At 37.9% G+C, this 14,867-nt stretch overlaps 1 protein-coding gene across 3 annotated transcripts in view; it reads left to right on the top strand.

The window, feature by feature from the left end:
- The first annotated feature begins 7,778 nt into the window (after nucleotides 1-7,778).
- Nucleotides 7,779-14,867, top strand: part of LOC148722959 (hyaluronan and proteoglycan link protein 1-like) — a 13,368-nt gene continuing 6,279 nt past the window's right edge. The window contains exons 1-2 of one of the 3 annotated variants that reach the window (XM_088733153.1): nucleotides 7,779-8,095; nucleotides 13,800-14,171. In XM_088733153.1, the coding sequence (XP_088589279.1) occupies nucleotides 13,845-14,171 (327 nt within the window). In that variant the 5' untranslated portion in view covers nucleotides 7,779-8,095; nucleotides 13,800-13,844. Of the gene's footprint in view, nucleotides 8,096-13,794; nucleotides 14,172-14,867 lie in introns of all 3 variants that reach the window. The other 2 variants (XM_088733152.1, XM_088733154.1) reach the window with 2 other exon arrangements.

The raw sequence follows: 14,867 nt of genomic DNA, 5'->3' as shown, positions 1-14,867 counted from the left end.
CGCTGGTTAGCTCCAAGTGGCTAATTTAGAATTATTCACCAAACGAGCCAGCTCCTTTTTTACTCGTTTGCTCCTTTGTTACCGTTGCCGAGCCAAACGGGCCCTAAAGTAATACGCGCTTTTAGGGCGGGGTAGGTTCGTGATTGAAGTATGAATCAACACGCTGTAAGCGAGAGAAATAAAAGAAATTTGACGAAGAATGGCGAGAAAAAAATTATCATCGAGAAGGACTAGAGTTAGTGTTTTAAGAAGTCATCATGTGCCGGCACCCGACCAGCAACCATAATAAAGGATTGTCACTGGCAAGATGTGTTTCTGCCGAGAGTCTCCTGAGACTCAGCAGGACGCCTTTGCGTTCCCATCGGCGGTCTGTTTTTCAAGTTTTTAATCGGAACAACTCCACAACAAGATCAACCTTAACAAAACAATTTTTTGGGATAGCGTATTTCGTAACCTTTCCATCAATAAATATGGTTTACGGTAGTTACGCTTCAAACAGTGCGTTGACGATTTCTTTTGGGAAAGACACCCGCGAAGGTATATTGTTTTCATCAAGATGTTAGATCGGAGACATGCGCAGTCGATTGCGTGTTGTATATCCGGGATGATTGTAATGACATCACGTAGAATGCACGTGGAAATATCGGTAGACAGCCGTCCCGCTCTGCTCGAAATCAAGGGTACGATAGACGAGATGAGTTTTTAAAATAGATGCCTTAAATTGCTTGTGGAAGTATTCATCAAGGTCTTGAACGGTTTAGTGATGACTCTTAGAGGACAAGAGATTTTTATGTGTTTGGCTGCTCTATTATGCGAACAATTTTTGCCGATTCGCGAGTGGAGTTGCCAAGATATCGATCAAGTACTACTTCATGGAAATATTTTTTCTCAGTGCATTCAGCAGCAGTGAAGTGTTAGTCAAAAATGGTGTCATTCGGAGTAAACGTTCTTTTCTTAACTCAAGAAAAAAATTTGGGGGAGCTCTGTTGTTGTTTCACAAAAGCCCTTTAAAACTGAACAAGTTGGAAAAATCGTAATTCTCTTTTAAAAAGCCACACCAACCCGTATTATACCGTTAATTTCAAGTCGTTTTATCAGTATTTCCTTCAAGCTCTGACGCCGGCACCCACTTTGACATTGAAACTACCAGTTATTCTATTATTTCGACTATTGTCCGAGTAGTCAACAAAAGGAAGTAAAAAACAATGGCAATTAGAAAGTGCCGTACACGTTCCTCACCTCGTTCTCCAATATGACATTTTAGAACTAGAATAATTCCAGAACTTAAAAATGGTTTAGGCGACAGTGACAATCTTGAGATGTTTGTTGATTCCTCTTTCGTGGAATCAACAAACATCTCAGCAGGTTTCAGAGCGTGACGTGGCACCAAGATGGTTAAAGATCACATGTGTCACCAAGATGGTTAAAGATTACTATGAAGGTAGATCCTGGACAAAATGTTCGTTTCGTCGTTTCGTTATGGCGTTTCGTCGTTTCGTTATGTCGAGTCGTTGTTTTCCGAGTTCGACTCGTCGAACTTCCAGTTCGTTTCGTCGTATTGTCAGTTCGATTCGTCGGCTGGCCTCTTCGACTCGTTGTTTTACGAGTCCGACTCGTCACCGACCAAATCGGTTCGTCGTTTTGTCGTTTCGTCGTTCCGTCATGGCGTTTCGTCGTTTCGTTATGTCGTTTCGTCGTTTCGTCATGTCGTTTCGTCGTTTCGATTTGTCCACTCAAGAGGGGCTATAATTCAACCTACATTACATGAAACGTTCGCTTGATTCCATACACTCTTACATGAAGCAATAATGTGGTATCGATTATTTGCCCTCTGCCGATGGAAATAGATCTTTTGAAAAGCTACTTACGGCACAGCGTAGAATTCGTCTTGAGTCGAGTAAATGATCGTTTCCAAGAAAGTGACAATGGAATTGGATATCTAATAACACACCTCGACAGAGTCTTGTATATCTTAGCTCGGGCATCTTCGTTATTTAACATTCCTCAGCTGGAGTGTTTAATAGTTGCAAAGAGCTCATCAAATGTTGGTTATCCTTGGTGGCAGTGACATGTACAACTTATCACAAAGGCGGTTGCAATTATTTAGGTTTACAGGATGCAGGGGTCGTCCCAGCATAGATATTCCTAGAGAACTCCTGGAACAATACCTTGAGAACAACTTTACACCCGAACAAATTGCTCGACTTTTCTGTGTGTCGACCAAGACAATCCGACGACGCATGAGTGAATATCAACTTCACTTTGAAAAGCACAGTTCTTCAACCGACGCAGAATTGGATGAAGTTATGTAAGTATGAATGTTCTTCCAATAATATTTGGGATTGCAATGCTTGCATCATATTCATCTGTATACCGATTAATATTTATTGGTTTGGCAGGAGGCTCAACGCTATTTCCAAGAGCTTACAATATGGTCCTATTTGAACAAGTAAGGGAAACAAAATGACCATTTTCAAATGTAAGGAAACTCATAAATCTCCGAATTAGCAATACTGACATCTTGACCAAGTGTTACTTGTTCTCCAAGATTTTATCATGGACATTTGTTTTAATTGGTAATTTTCTGTAATTATGTCTCAATATGTATTTTCGGCCAATGCCACAAGCATGGAACTGAAATAAATGAAATATTGGTGTACCAATACTCAAGAAAACTATCTCAATTTCTCCCATACTGTGGCTATTGGGATTCAAACTTTGGACCTCTGGTTTGTTAGTGTATATTTTTAATGAAGGAATGCGACGTTAAACTCGCCTGAAGGAATAGTCTCTTCTTTGGTGTTGCACAAGATATTCCATTGACTCATTTGTTAGGTTACCATAACTGAGACTATTAATGGGTTTCTGCAGTTGTGTTGTAGTATTCAATACATTATGTCAGATCAATTGATATTATATTGACATCTTCTCAGATTCACTCTTTTTTTGTTGTTTTTATTTTGATTCATTGACTTTTATGTTTTGTGTTCAGTGAGGCATTTACCAATGCTTTCAAAGAGTTTCGCTCATTCAAATGGCCCAATTACAATCAAGAATTTCACTGTTGGCTTATAGGTGATGGTTTTGCTTTTTCCTCAGACAACATGAGTCTTAGAAGGTCACTAACTTTTAGGGTCTCAGCTTCTAGGTGAAGAAATACAGTACATGTATTTTCATTGTGTAAAGACTAAGCACAGGGTCACTCAAATAAAGTAAATCATTTCTATAGCAGAAAAGAAATATCTTAAACCATTATCAAGCAGAAATCTTTGAGTAAATGCCAAGAGACAACTTTAGGCCATCTTTTTTTTTCTCCATTTAGTGTCATCCAACCCATCCAAAGGTTAGCAATTAAAAAAAAAGTAAGAATAAAATAAAATGACATAGTTAACCATTTTTCACCCAAAGTAATTTTTGTAATCTGAATATTGAGATTAGTAACAGCATAGAGAAAAACAGGAACAAGAGCAGGAACATTTTTTACAGTACATTTTCTGCCATATTCCTTTTGATTCATGTCTTGTTGTCTCCCGGCTCAACTGCAATGAGGCTGTGGTACTGGGCCTCCTATTCAGAGACTTCTTGTAACTTTGTTTTCATTAGAAAAGAACTAAATGTGATTTAGCAATAAGACAGTTCTTGTATTTTCAACTTCTCATGGGAGTCATGGGGATAGTGCAAAACCCCTTCCCTGATATCTGGCACTGAAATATGTTTTTAATGCTTGGCCTATATATTCGTTTAAAAGCTCAGACATTCTGAAGACCTTTCCCAGATGTGGGTATAGGAGCATGCATGGACACCTTTGTGCAAGAGGTCATAATGTGCAATGGGATCGTATTCGAGACAGCTTGCTCATTTGCAATTTTTTTTCTTAGAGTTTCTCTTATGGCTGCACCTGTGCGAGGCACTGGTGTTGTGATCTCCCCTCCAAAGGCTTTGTTGAGCTGCCTTCTTGGAAGTGGGTTATTTTTTGTGAAGGGCTTGAAGATTTCCAAATTCTTGCCATTTTTGCTAAGAAATTCTTTCACCACCATGTTTCCTACTATTGTCTTCTTGGATACTCCATATTTCTTAGCCAGTGCAGAGAAATTGATCTGTAAATAAGGGGAAGTAATATTTCAATCACTACTTAAAAACAGAGTTAAAACAAACAAATGTTTGTGAACTAAATATTGAAGATGCAAATATGAAACCTTTTGTTTTCATTATAGTTTTATTATTTTTCTTTTCATTTGAAAAGTAAAGTGATGGGGAATGGAAGTAATTCTGGTCATTTGACCAGAGAGGGGACAGTTAGTTCATTGATAGCATGCATACATGTATGCAGTGAATTTATTTGCTATCATGATTTAAACAAAATTTTCTTATTCCAACTGTTTTAAGTATCTTTATTTAGTTTATTATCACCTTATCACCCTCTTTCATTGCATTTACTTCTTGTAGGAGACCATCTTTGTCAAAGTCAAGGGAACTGGGATCTGGAGAGTGACGCTTTACCTTTCGAAGGCCTGCCTCCTCGAGTGCTTTCCTCTTCGTAGTCCGACTTTTAGACTCTTCATTAGTCTCCCTCGCAGCCGTTTTTTTTGGATGTCTCGCAACGCTCCCCCAAAAGAACGGCTACTGACAACCGAACTACATTCCTTTCTCATTGTCCTTGCGGTTTGGTCGCGGTCTAATGAACAGACCAATCACATACCAGAAAATCTGAATGACGCAAGGTTTCACGCGAAAATGTGGATATTGGGAGAAACACTGAGAAATTTGTCGATGAGAGCTCGAAATGTTTCACATGTTCATCGTTGTGCCCTGGTAAAGATAGAGTATATATTTTTGGGAAAACTTCTCACAATTTCGTTTAAGTTAAAGAATCTACGCTTAACATAGACTTCAACTGCCACGCCAACGACACAAACGCTAGATTGTTTGAGCGGTTGTTAAAGTTTCAGCGAGCAACTGAGAAAGTAGAAGCTAAAACCCGAACTGAAACTCTTTATTCGCACTATTTCAAGAGGTTACTACAGATTACAAAAGTCACAATATATATCAAACAGTAAATTACATCAATAATCAAAAGGAAATACAAGACGCCTTTCAATCTAGGCCAAGGGCTAAACGCTTCGACCTACAGATGGAGATCAGGAGGAAAAAAGAGCGTGCTTGCCGTCAACAAACCGGGCGAGGCTTCGAGAACACTGCAATTTAGGTCGGCCAACGTCTCCTACACTACTTGTACTTCTTCATTTGCCAGTTCGCCGCTAGCTGGAGCGAACCCGATTAGTTATGTTCGTGGCTTCTTATCACCGGTACAGGAAATCGGCCCGAATTATCGAGTGTTTCCGCACGTTGGTACAACGCAACAACAATAACAATAATATGACCACTTTCATCGGTAACATGGTCAAACACGAGCGGGAGTGCTTGATTTGCTTAAACTCCCTATTAACGATTTCCCGGATCCTGTAGGCAACTTAACAAAAACATCTTTCTCGACTAAAACTTTTTTAATTGCAAGCTTCTGGTGAGCTTTAAGCTCGAAAATTTTGAACTTTGACGACGCTTTGCGAAAAGCTCCTTCAAGCACCGCCATTTGTCTTGTGTTTTCCACATGAGGATCGCGATAGAAAACGATATCTGATTGGACGAGTGTCAAAAGGTGAGTCTGGCGCGAAAAGGTTCCTGAAAATGTAACCCGAGCTGTGATTGGCCAATTCGGAAAAAGGAATGTAGTTCAGTTGTCAGCAGCCGTTCTTTTGGGGGAGCGTTGCGTGACATCCAAAAAAAACGGCTGCGAGGGAGACTGGTCCGAGTTGTGTCGACGTCGAAACAGATGTTTTCTCTGTGGCAATATTATTGCAAATGAAGATCAACAGTAGATTTCAGTTTGCGCATTTTAATTAGGAAATAAGGAACAAGGATATCTTAAGATAAAGCGGTGTCAACCGAAGATAATGATCAAAACACAAAGTAGGTTAACAATAAGCTATAATAGCAAGTTGAAAATAATTTTCAATTAACTCAAAACTGTTTGGAAGGGAAAAACTGTTTCAATAAACTGCTTTTAGTTGAGACTCAATTGATGCTAAACCAGATGGTTGCAGGCCCACGATGTTGTTTTCTTCTCATTGGCTTGCTTCGAAGTAAATTAACTGAAAAATGTAGTGGGAAATGGTAATTGGTTTACAAATAAATTTTTTTATGCAAAATACTCGTCATCTTCTCCCTTTTAGTTTTTCTTATCATCAAGGAACGAAGTTTTATTTTTCGCGACTCCCCAATTTGCTTGTAAAAGATCGATTTATTGGCAGAGAGACAAATTGAGAAAGGTATCATCATTTTCTTTTTCTTGTTCTGGTATAGTTCGGATGACTAAAACATGATTCATCTCTGTATGATACGGTTGATAAATTGTTGATAATGTGCTGTGTATAATTAATCTTTGATGGTGATCATCATCCATTTTATTTCTGTTCAGAGTTTTTCTGTTCCATTGTTGTGTTCCGTCTTTTCGTTTTTCGATGATTCTTTTAAAAATTATTCTGATAACATGAGAGGCATTCCAGTCTAGGGATGGCTACGATAAACTTTAGATGATGATTGCGATAGTATAATCTTCGCTGTATGGCAAAACTTTACCAAGTACTTTGGCTCTGTATGCCCTATTTGTAATTGATGCTTCATGAATTAGCATTAATCTAGGTCTAAGTGATCGTCAGAGTTACATCATTTTGGCCCGTATAAATGTTTCACGGAAGCATTTCCTCGTAAAAAATTTATTGAAAGAAAAAGAAAAAAGCAGCGCCGGTAAAAATAGAGAAACGATTAAAAATATGTAGATATTTAGGAGATATATTGCAATTTTGTGGTGGTTCCTTTATTGTCAAGGGACTGACACTCAAAGTGCGCTAGTACACGTATCTATTACAAAGACCATGTTGGATGTTTTTCCTCTCAGCACCTGCCAATTGAATTAACTATGATGCATTTCGTTTTTAACGCTTCTGGATTCTTTACTACCTCTAAAAATTTTGAATGAAAAAATAGAAAGGGAATCGATTAACTCACTAAAAGAAAACTAAATCAAGCAAAAAATTAAAAAAAGAAAAGAAACAAAGCGAAAAAAAAGAAAACAAAAAACAAAAGAGAAATAATGTGACCACTTTCATCGGTAACATGGTCAAACACGAGCGGGAGTGCTTGATATATTAACGATTTCCCGGATCCTGTAGGCAACTTAACAAAAACATCTTCTTTCTCGACTAAAACTTTTTTAATTGCAAGCTTCTGGTGAGCTTTAAGCTCGAAAATTTTGAACTTTGACGACGCTTTGCGAAAAGCTCCTTCAAGCACCGCCATTTGTCTTGTGTTTTCCACATGAGGATCGCGATAGAAAACGATATCTGATTGGACGAGTGTCAAAAGGTGAGTCTGGCGCGAAAAGGTTCCTGAAAATGTAACCCGAGCTGTGATTGGCCAATTCGGAAAAAGGAATGTAGTTCAGTTGTCAGCAGCCGTTCTTTTGGGGGAGCGTTGCGTGACATCCAAAAAAAACGGCTGCGAGGGAGACTGGTCCGAGTTGTGTCGACGTCGAAACAGATGTTTTCTCTGTGGCAATATTATTACAAATGAAGATCAACAGTAGATTTCAGTTTGCGCATTTTAATTAGGAAATAAGGAACAAGGATATCTTAAGATAAAGCGGTGTCAACCGAAGATAATGATCAAAACACAAAGTAGGTTAACAATAAGCTATAATAGCAAGTTGAAAATATTAATTTTCAATTAACTCAAAACTGTTTGGAATGGAAAAACTGTTTCAATAAACTGCTTTTAGTTGAGACTCAATTGATGCTAAACCAGATGGTTGCAGGCCCACGATGTTGTTTTCTTCTCATTGGCTTGCTTCGAAGTAAATTAACTGAAAAATGTAATGGGAAATGGTAATTGGTTTACAAATAAATTTTTTTATGCAAAATACTCGTCATCTTCTCCCTTTTAGTTTTTCTTATCATCAAGGAACGAAGTTTTATTTTTCGCGACTCCCCAATTTGCTTGTAAAAGATCGATTTATTGGCAGAGAGACAAATTGAGAAAGGTATCATCATTTTCTTTTTCTTGTTCTGGTATAGTTCGGATGACTAAAACATGATTCATCTCTGTATGATACGGTTGATAAATTGTTGATAATGTGCTGTGTATAATTAATCTTTGATGGTGATCATCATCCATTTTATTTCTGTTCAGAGTTTTTCTGTTCCATTGTTGTGTTCCGTCTTTTCGTTTTTCGATGATTCTTTTAAAAATTATTCTGATAACATGAGAGGCATTCCAGTCTAGGGATGGCTACGATAAACTTTAGATGATGATTGCGATAGTATAATCTTCGCTGTATGGCAAAACTTTACCAAGTACTTTGGTTCTGTATGCCCTATTTGTAATTGATGCTTCATGAATTAGCATTAATCTAGGTCTAAGTGATCGTCAGAGTTACATCATTTTGGCCCGTTCAAATGTTTCACGGAAGCATTTCTTCGTAAAAAATTTATTGAAAGAAAAAGAAAAAAGCAGCGCCGGTAAAAATAGAGAAACGATTAAAAATATGTAGATATTTAGGAGATATATTGCAATTTTGTGGTGGTTCCTTTATTTTCAAGGGACTGACACTCAAAGTGCGCTAGTACACGTATCTATTACAAAGACCATGTTGGATGTTTTTCCTCTCAGCACCTGCCAATTGAATTAACTATGATGCATTTCGTTTTTAACGCTTCTGGATTCTTTACTACCTCTAAAAATTTTGAATGAAAAAATAGAAAGGGAATCGATTAACTCACTAAAAGAAAACTAAATCAAGCAAAAAATTAAAAAAAGAAAAGAAACAAAGCGAAAAAAAAGAAAACAAAAAACAAAAGAGAAATAATATGACCACTTTCATCGGTAACATGGTCAAACACGAGCGGGAGTGCTTGATATATTAACGATTTCCCGGATCCTGTAGGCAACTTAACAAAAACATCTTCTTTCTCGACTAAAACTTTTTTAATTGCAAGCTTCTGGTGAGCTTTAAGCTCGAAAATTTTGAACTTTGACGACGCTTTGCGAAAAGCTCCTTCAAGCACCGCCATTTGTCTTGTGTTTTCCACATGAGGATCGCGGTAGAAAACGATATCTGATTGGACGAGTGTCAAAAGGTGAGTCTGGCGCGAAAAGGTTCCTGAGAATGTAACCCGAGTTGTGATTGGCCAATTCGGAGAAAGGAATGTAGTTCGGTTGTCAGCAGCCGTTCTTTTAGGTGAGCGTTGCGTGACATCCAAAAAAAACGGCTGCGAGGGAGACTACCTCTTCATGGGACTCAAAATAAAGAGATTTTCTTTGTAACTCTCTCTGTTTAAATGACTGTCTCGTTCCGAGCATGGTGTCACCGTCAGCTTTCGACCACTGTTCTTCAGCACTGTTTTTGAATCGCCTAGCAGTTTCTCTTCTTTCCTTTTGTTTTTGCACTTTAGTTTTTGCATGTGTTAGTCCAATTTCAGGTACCTTTGTTAAGGCATCAGCAAGGTTGATATTGTAGAGATTCTTGAATGGCTCATTAATGTTCAAATAGATGCTCTTTGCAGTATCCCGAATGGCCTTCTTTGAAGGTTTTACAGCCTTCGTTGTTTTTGTCAAATTCCCTGCTTCTTTTGTGGATGTAGCTACTGAGTCAGCTCCTTTTAGTCGATTAGTTTTCAGAGGGAATTGTGTCTGAAAAAACAGATGATTCACTTGGCATTCCCGACAGTTCGAGATAGAATGTAATCCCTTCATAAGAGCTGACAGCGATTTCCATGCAAATGAACTGAAGTGATGTAAGTATTTTGACTTGCTTTCACCGCGCCATTTTTTAAAGTTTTTAAGAAGTTCGTGCAGCCTTTTGTCGAATGTGTTCTGAGAAACAGCAAAAGCTTCTTTGTTTTCAGAAAATGTACTCAAGAACCTCTGTAGACGAGTGCCCTTGTCGTAAATAACCTTCCCATTCTCATCATTAACACTGTTCCTTGCAGCTACACGCGCGAAGCCACAGTTAAAAAAATCCCGCCATAAAAGCTGCGATGTTTTTCCTTCAAGTTAGCGACTCATCAAATCCTTCGTGTGGCAAAAGACGTTGAATTTTCAGCTGAAAAGCCTTTAAATTCCTTCAGACAATGTAAAACGGTAATTCTGAAGGTGTTTCGTTGAAACCAATTCAGCAAGATCGAAGCGTATGTTTACCCCACAAAAAACTCAAGTTATCTGAACATTGCGCCAAAACTCGAAAGATCATTTAGAACAGGAACATGATATCCTATTATTCTACTAGCAATTAAGGTTTTAGGAGTCAGAAGTGCGCGCAAAACTCCGAGAGACAGTTAAGATTTCTTTTATTACGAAAGTTGTCCTTCGTTCAGAGCGTCGAAATCTTGTTATCTTTACTTCTTTACTACGTCTCAAATTTAAGTATATAGAGATGAAAAATACCAGTTTTGCATATAAATAAATTTAATGTTTTCATTCAGCAAAGTTCCTCCTTAATGACACAAAAGAAACGAGAAAAACAACTTACAAACTTTATGACCCTTCCACTGCAATCTTGTCCGCCATCTTGGAAAGGTTTTGTTGCTATAGCAGCAAGAACATTCTCTCGGTTCTAGTTTTCCGAAGTCTAGGCCGCGCTTTCAAATGTGGCGGACACGTCGAGCTGCTAGTTAAGTATTAAAAACGTTGGATACACCACTTTACTATCGTTCAGACGACGGCTTTTCTATTCTAAAACCAGAAGGCTATTGTAAGAAACTAGCAATCAATCGGGGATTTTAGATTCCATCTCAAATGGCCTCATGAGACACCAATAATTGAGTAAATTGCCGTTCATCGAAAAAAGAATGACAATTTCACACTAGCCAACGGCATTTTCCCGGATTCCCCGATTAAGCTCAAAAACACAAAACATAGAAGGCCATTCCTGGATGCTTTAACCGTGATCTGATGCCGTAAAAAGTGGTGTAAACTTGAACCAAAGAGAAGGGAGACAAATGGCGCCAAATTAAAGCACTGAAGAACGGTTGCGTCACGTGACCCACAGAAACGTTTTCTTTCCCCATGGATTAGTAAGCTTTTTATAAAAGAAAGATCAACGAATGCTTAAATATTATTTTTCCAATTTTTTCCTAATTTTTAGCCTTTTTTAATTCTGCCCCATTCCTTAATTCACGTGAGTAAACTTACGGTCATTGAAAAAGTTAGAAGTCAAAATCAAGAAATCAGAAAAGCAAGAGAAAATTATTGGATTTTAAGACTCAATCCTACTATCAATAAGCTTACTACATGAATTATAACTACTTTAACTTATCTATTTTAGACACCATGACACGTTTCGCTGTTATCTATTCTATTTTTATATTATAACGTCATGACATTTTTACTGTTGACACGAATTTTAAATTTAAATATTGCTCATGTAATTAGTATGCTCCTGAGGAAGACCGAGACGGTCGAAACGTCGAGCTAATAAACCAACAAAGCTGCATTAGAGTTGGCCTCTTGACCATTACAGTTCTGCTCCTGTATGTATATACATATATATATATATATATATATATATATATATTACATATGCATATATCTGGAGGAGATGCTTTAGCTGGCTGTATAGTGCTCGATACATAAAGTAAAGCGTAAATAGAAATAGTAAAATCAACAACGAAACAAAGTTTCCGTGACTCGTAGTTTCATGCTTTCCCAATCATCAGATGGCAATCATCACCGTATATATATATATATATATATGTATAGGAAGTCTGCGTTTCGATTTTTCCGTGTTACTGTCTTCGATACATTTAAGTAGAGCGCACTATCTGTCGAGTTAGAAAAATACAACAACCACGTTCTCATCCCTACAAGTTGTTTTAACATCCCCTGACGAGTCAGGCAGTCAGGTGACGTAGTCGTTGTAGTTTTCTTACTCAACATATATTTAACAATTATTCGCCGAAGGCGAGGTAAATATCCTCGAAAAATCCCCGAGACGAAGTCGAGGGGATTATTCGCCAATACATATATGAATATTGGGTGAATAATGAAATTGAATATTCATATATTCATATATGTATATATGAATATTCGCCGAATATTCATATATACATATATGAATATTCGGGCGAAGCTCATCACCTTAGTTGTGATTTGAGCTCATGGCAACATGCCTGCACTTGGTCCCACAAGTGTAGCGCCCAGGCAATGGTTTATTCCAGAGCTTGGCCCAGTGTCTGCACTGCACTGACGAGACCCAGCGATTCCCCAGCGAGTTTGGCGTCTGGTGACCCTCGTTTCTGGTGGACCCTAACCCTAAGGCATTGCACGCAAGCCATGGGTGGGATTAGTCCTGTTGGTCGGCGGGCATTGCACACGCCCTTCATCGTAAAAAAAAACTGACGAGACCCACATAGGTCGAAACAGTGTGCACCCTGTCTGCAGTTACATATATATATATATATATATATATATATATATATATATATAGAGTAAAGGTTTGAATAGAAAATTTGCCCTGAGCGGGATTTGAATCCACGTCCCCCTGTTACTAGTCAGGCGTGATGACCACTACACACCACATATATATATATAATTATTACGAACTGGTTCAAGACTTCAGAGGTAGTTTATCGTTTTATTACGACAGCTCTGTTTCGTACGGTCGAAAATGACCACACTCATCAGGTAATATCAACGATTGACCGTTAACTTACAATTACTGGCTATAAAAGCTGGAGTACGGTTGCCACTGGAGATATAAAAACAACGCTACTTATCCATATAAGTCATGTGACTGATATGCATAATTTCGGAGATTGTTACTTGATTATGAAGCTTTTAAGGAGGTATCTGTTTCTATGGAGTATGAACTTGCTAGCTCATTTCGCTTGTTTAGACTGCAAAGTTCCTTTTTAAATATAATCGTGAATTTTTCAAAAAGACATAAATTACATTTCTTAGTAATGTTGTTGTACGTTTTGCATTGTTTGATGATTTTCCACGCTAGCTTGAAAGGATTGTTATTGTCCTTCAGTGTCCATATGTGTTTAGATAATTCAGTCTCGTGTCTCTTGTTTTGATGTCGGAAGGAAGCCGTGTGGTTTCTATACCGTTCTTTGAAGTTTGTCGCGAGTCCCACGTATGAATCTGTTGACGTTTCAGTTGTGACTGTTGCTTGGTAGACTACGTTTGATGTGAGGCATTTTCCCTCTAGGAGGCATTGGTCTTTTTTTCCGTCAGTTACATTCTTTGTCTAGTGTTTGTGGTGAATTTTGTGACTGGTTGTAATCTGATAGTAGCTTTTGTTGTATGACGCGATGATTGTTTTGACGTTAGGCATGCAGGAGTAGCTTATTCTTATATATTTAACAATTATTCGCCGAAGGCGAGGTGAATATCGTCGAATAATCCCCGCGACGAAGTCGAGGGGATTATTCGACAATATTCACCGAAGCTGAGGCAAATAATTGTTTTAGTATAATTTCAGAGCTAAACAAACAACAAAGAAATTTCTAAAATCATAACATTTCAGTAACATGTATTAACATTTTATTTTAACATTTTATATAAAACGCCTGGAGCGGTTTACATAGCGTCATATAAGGAACCGCTTGACCAATCAGATTGCTGGAAACTCTTTGCTCAGCTCTGAAATTATACTAAATGTATATATATATGTACATGATTCTCTGAAGTCTCTGATAGCCATGTAGCAGTCATCATAACATGATTTTTTTTCCCTAGTGTAGAAAGCAGTTGCATTAAAGATATTGGAAATTTCTCTATTCAAGAACATGACTTATCTATGGTGGCTTATTACAATATCTTTTGTCATCGAAGTTTGGCAAGTCGTACTTGTGCGAGAGAGAACATATTACAAACTGGAAGGAAAGTCCTTGATCGGAAATGTCTCAGAAACAAGGAAAGTAAAGGATTTCTCTGATTGCGCGTTCATTTGCTTAAGGCTTGGTGTCTCTTCCTGCCTGTCGTTTAACATCGCCAAGGTTACTGATATCGACCGCCACTATTCCTGTGAGCTAAGCACTTCTGAGAAGTATTTAGAACCAGATGAGAGCTTTAAAGACCGCAAAACCCACGACTACTATGGTACAACTACTGAGGTGAAATCTAATTTCTGACCAGCCAGTGACTGTTACGTTGTGTTATATATTAACTTTATTATATTAAGATGTCTTCGCCAATGAAACGAAAAGAAGCGAATGATTGATTAGGATTAGAGAAATAACTCTAAGTTTATAAGAGGAAAAGGACTAGAATATTTAACAATCAAGATTTAGCATGGGAGTTTGAGCCTTTGAATACCTTTTAGTATAATTTCAGAGCTGAGCAAAGAGTTTCCAGCAGTCTGATTGTTCGAGCGGTTCCTTATATGACGCTATATATACCGCTCTACGCGGTTTATATAAAATGTTTAAATGAAATGTTAATAAATGTTACTAAAAATGTTAGATTTTAGAAATTTCTCTGTTGTTTAGCTCGGAAATTATACTAAAACAATTATTCGCCTCTGGTTCGGTGAATATTTAGTAAATAAACCTCTTCGGGCGGCTGGTATGTCGGCTGATAATGTCCGCGGCTGAGAGATTGTCCGAAAAATGAATATTTGGCCGAGAAGCGGAGGTTCGAGGGCAAATATGAAATTTTGAGGAAAATCTCTCAGCCAAGGACATTATCAGCCGACATACCAGCAAGCCAGAACGGAGTTTATTTATTTTATAACCCTCCCATTAATTTTCACATCGTAATTACTGCGCGTAAACACAGTAAAAATGCCAGTGGTGATCTGATGGCGAATG

This window comes from Stylophora pistillata, chromosome 9, assembly GCF_964205215.1.
Source record: "Stylophora pistillata chromosome 9, jaStyPist1.2, whole genome shotgun sequence".
Classification (NCBI taxonomy): domain Eukaryota; kingdom Metazoa; phylum Cnidaria; class Anthozoa; order Scleractinia; family Pocilloporidae; genus Stylophora; species Stylophora pistillata.
This window is presented reverse-complemented; position numbering and strand designations above follow the sequence as displayed.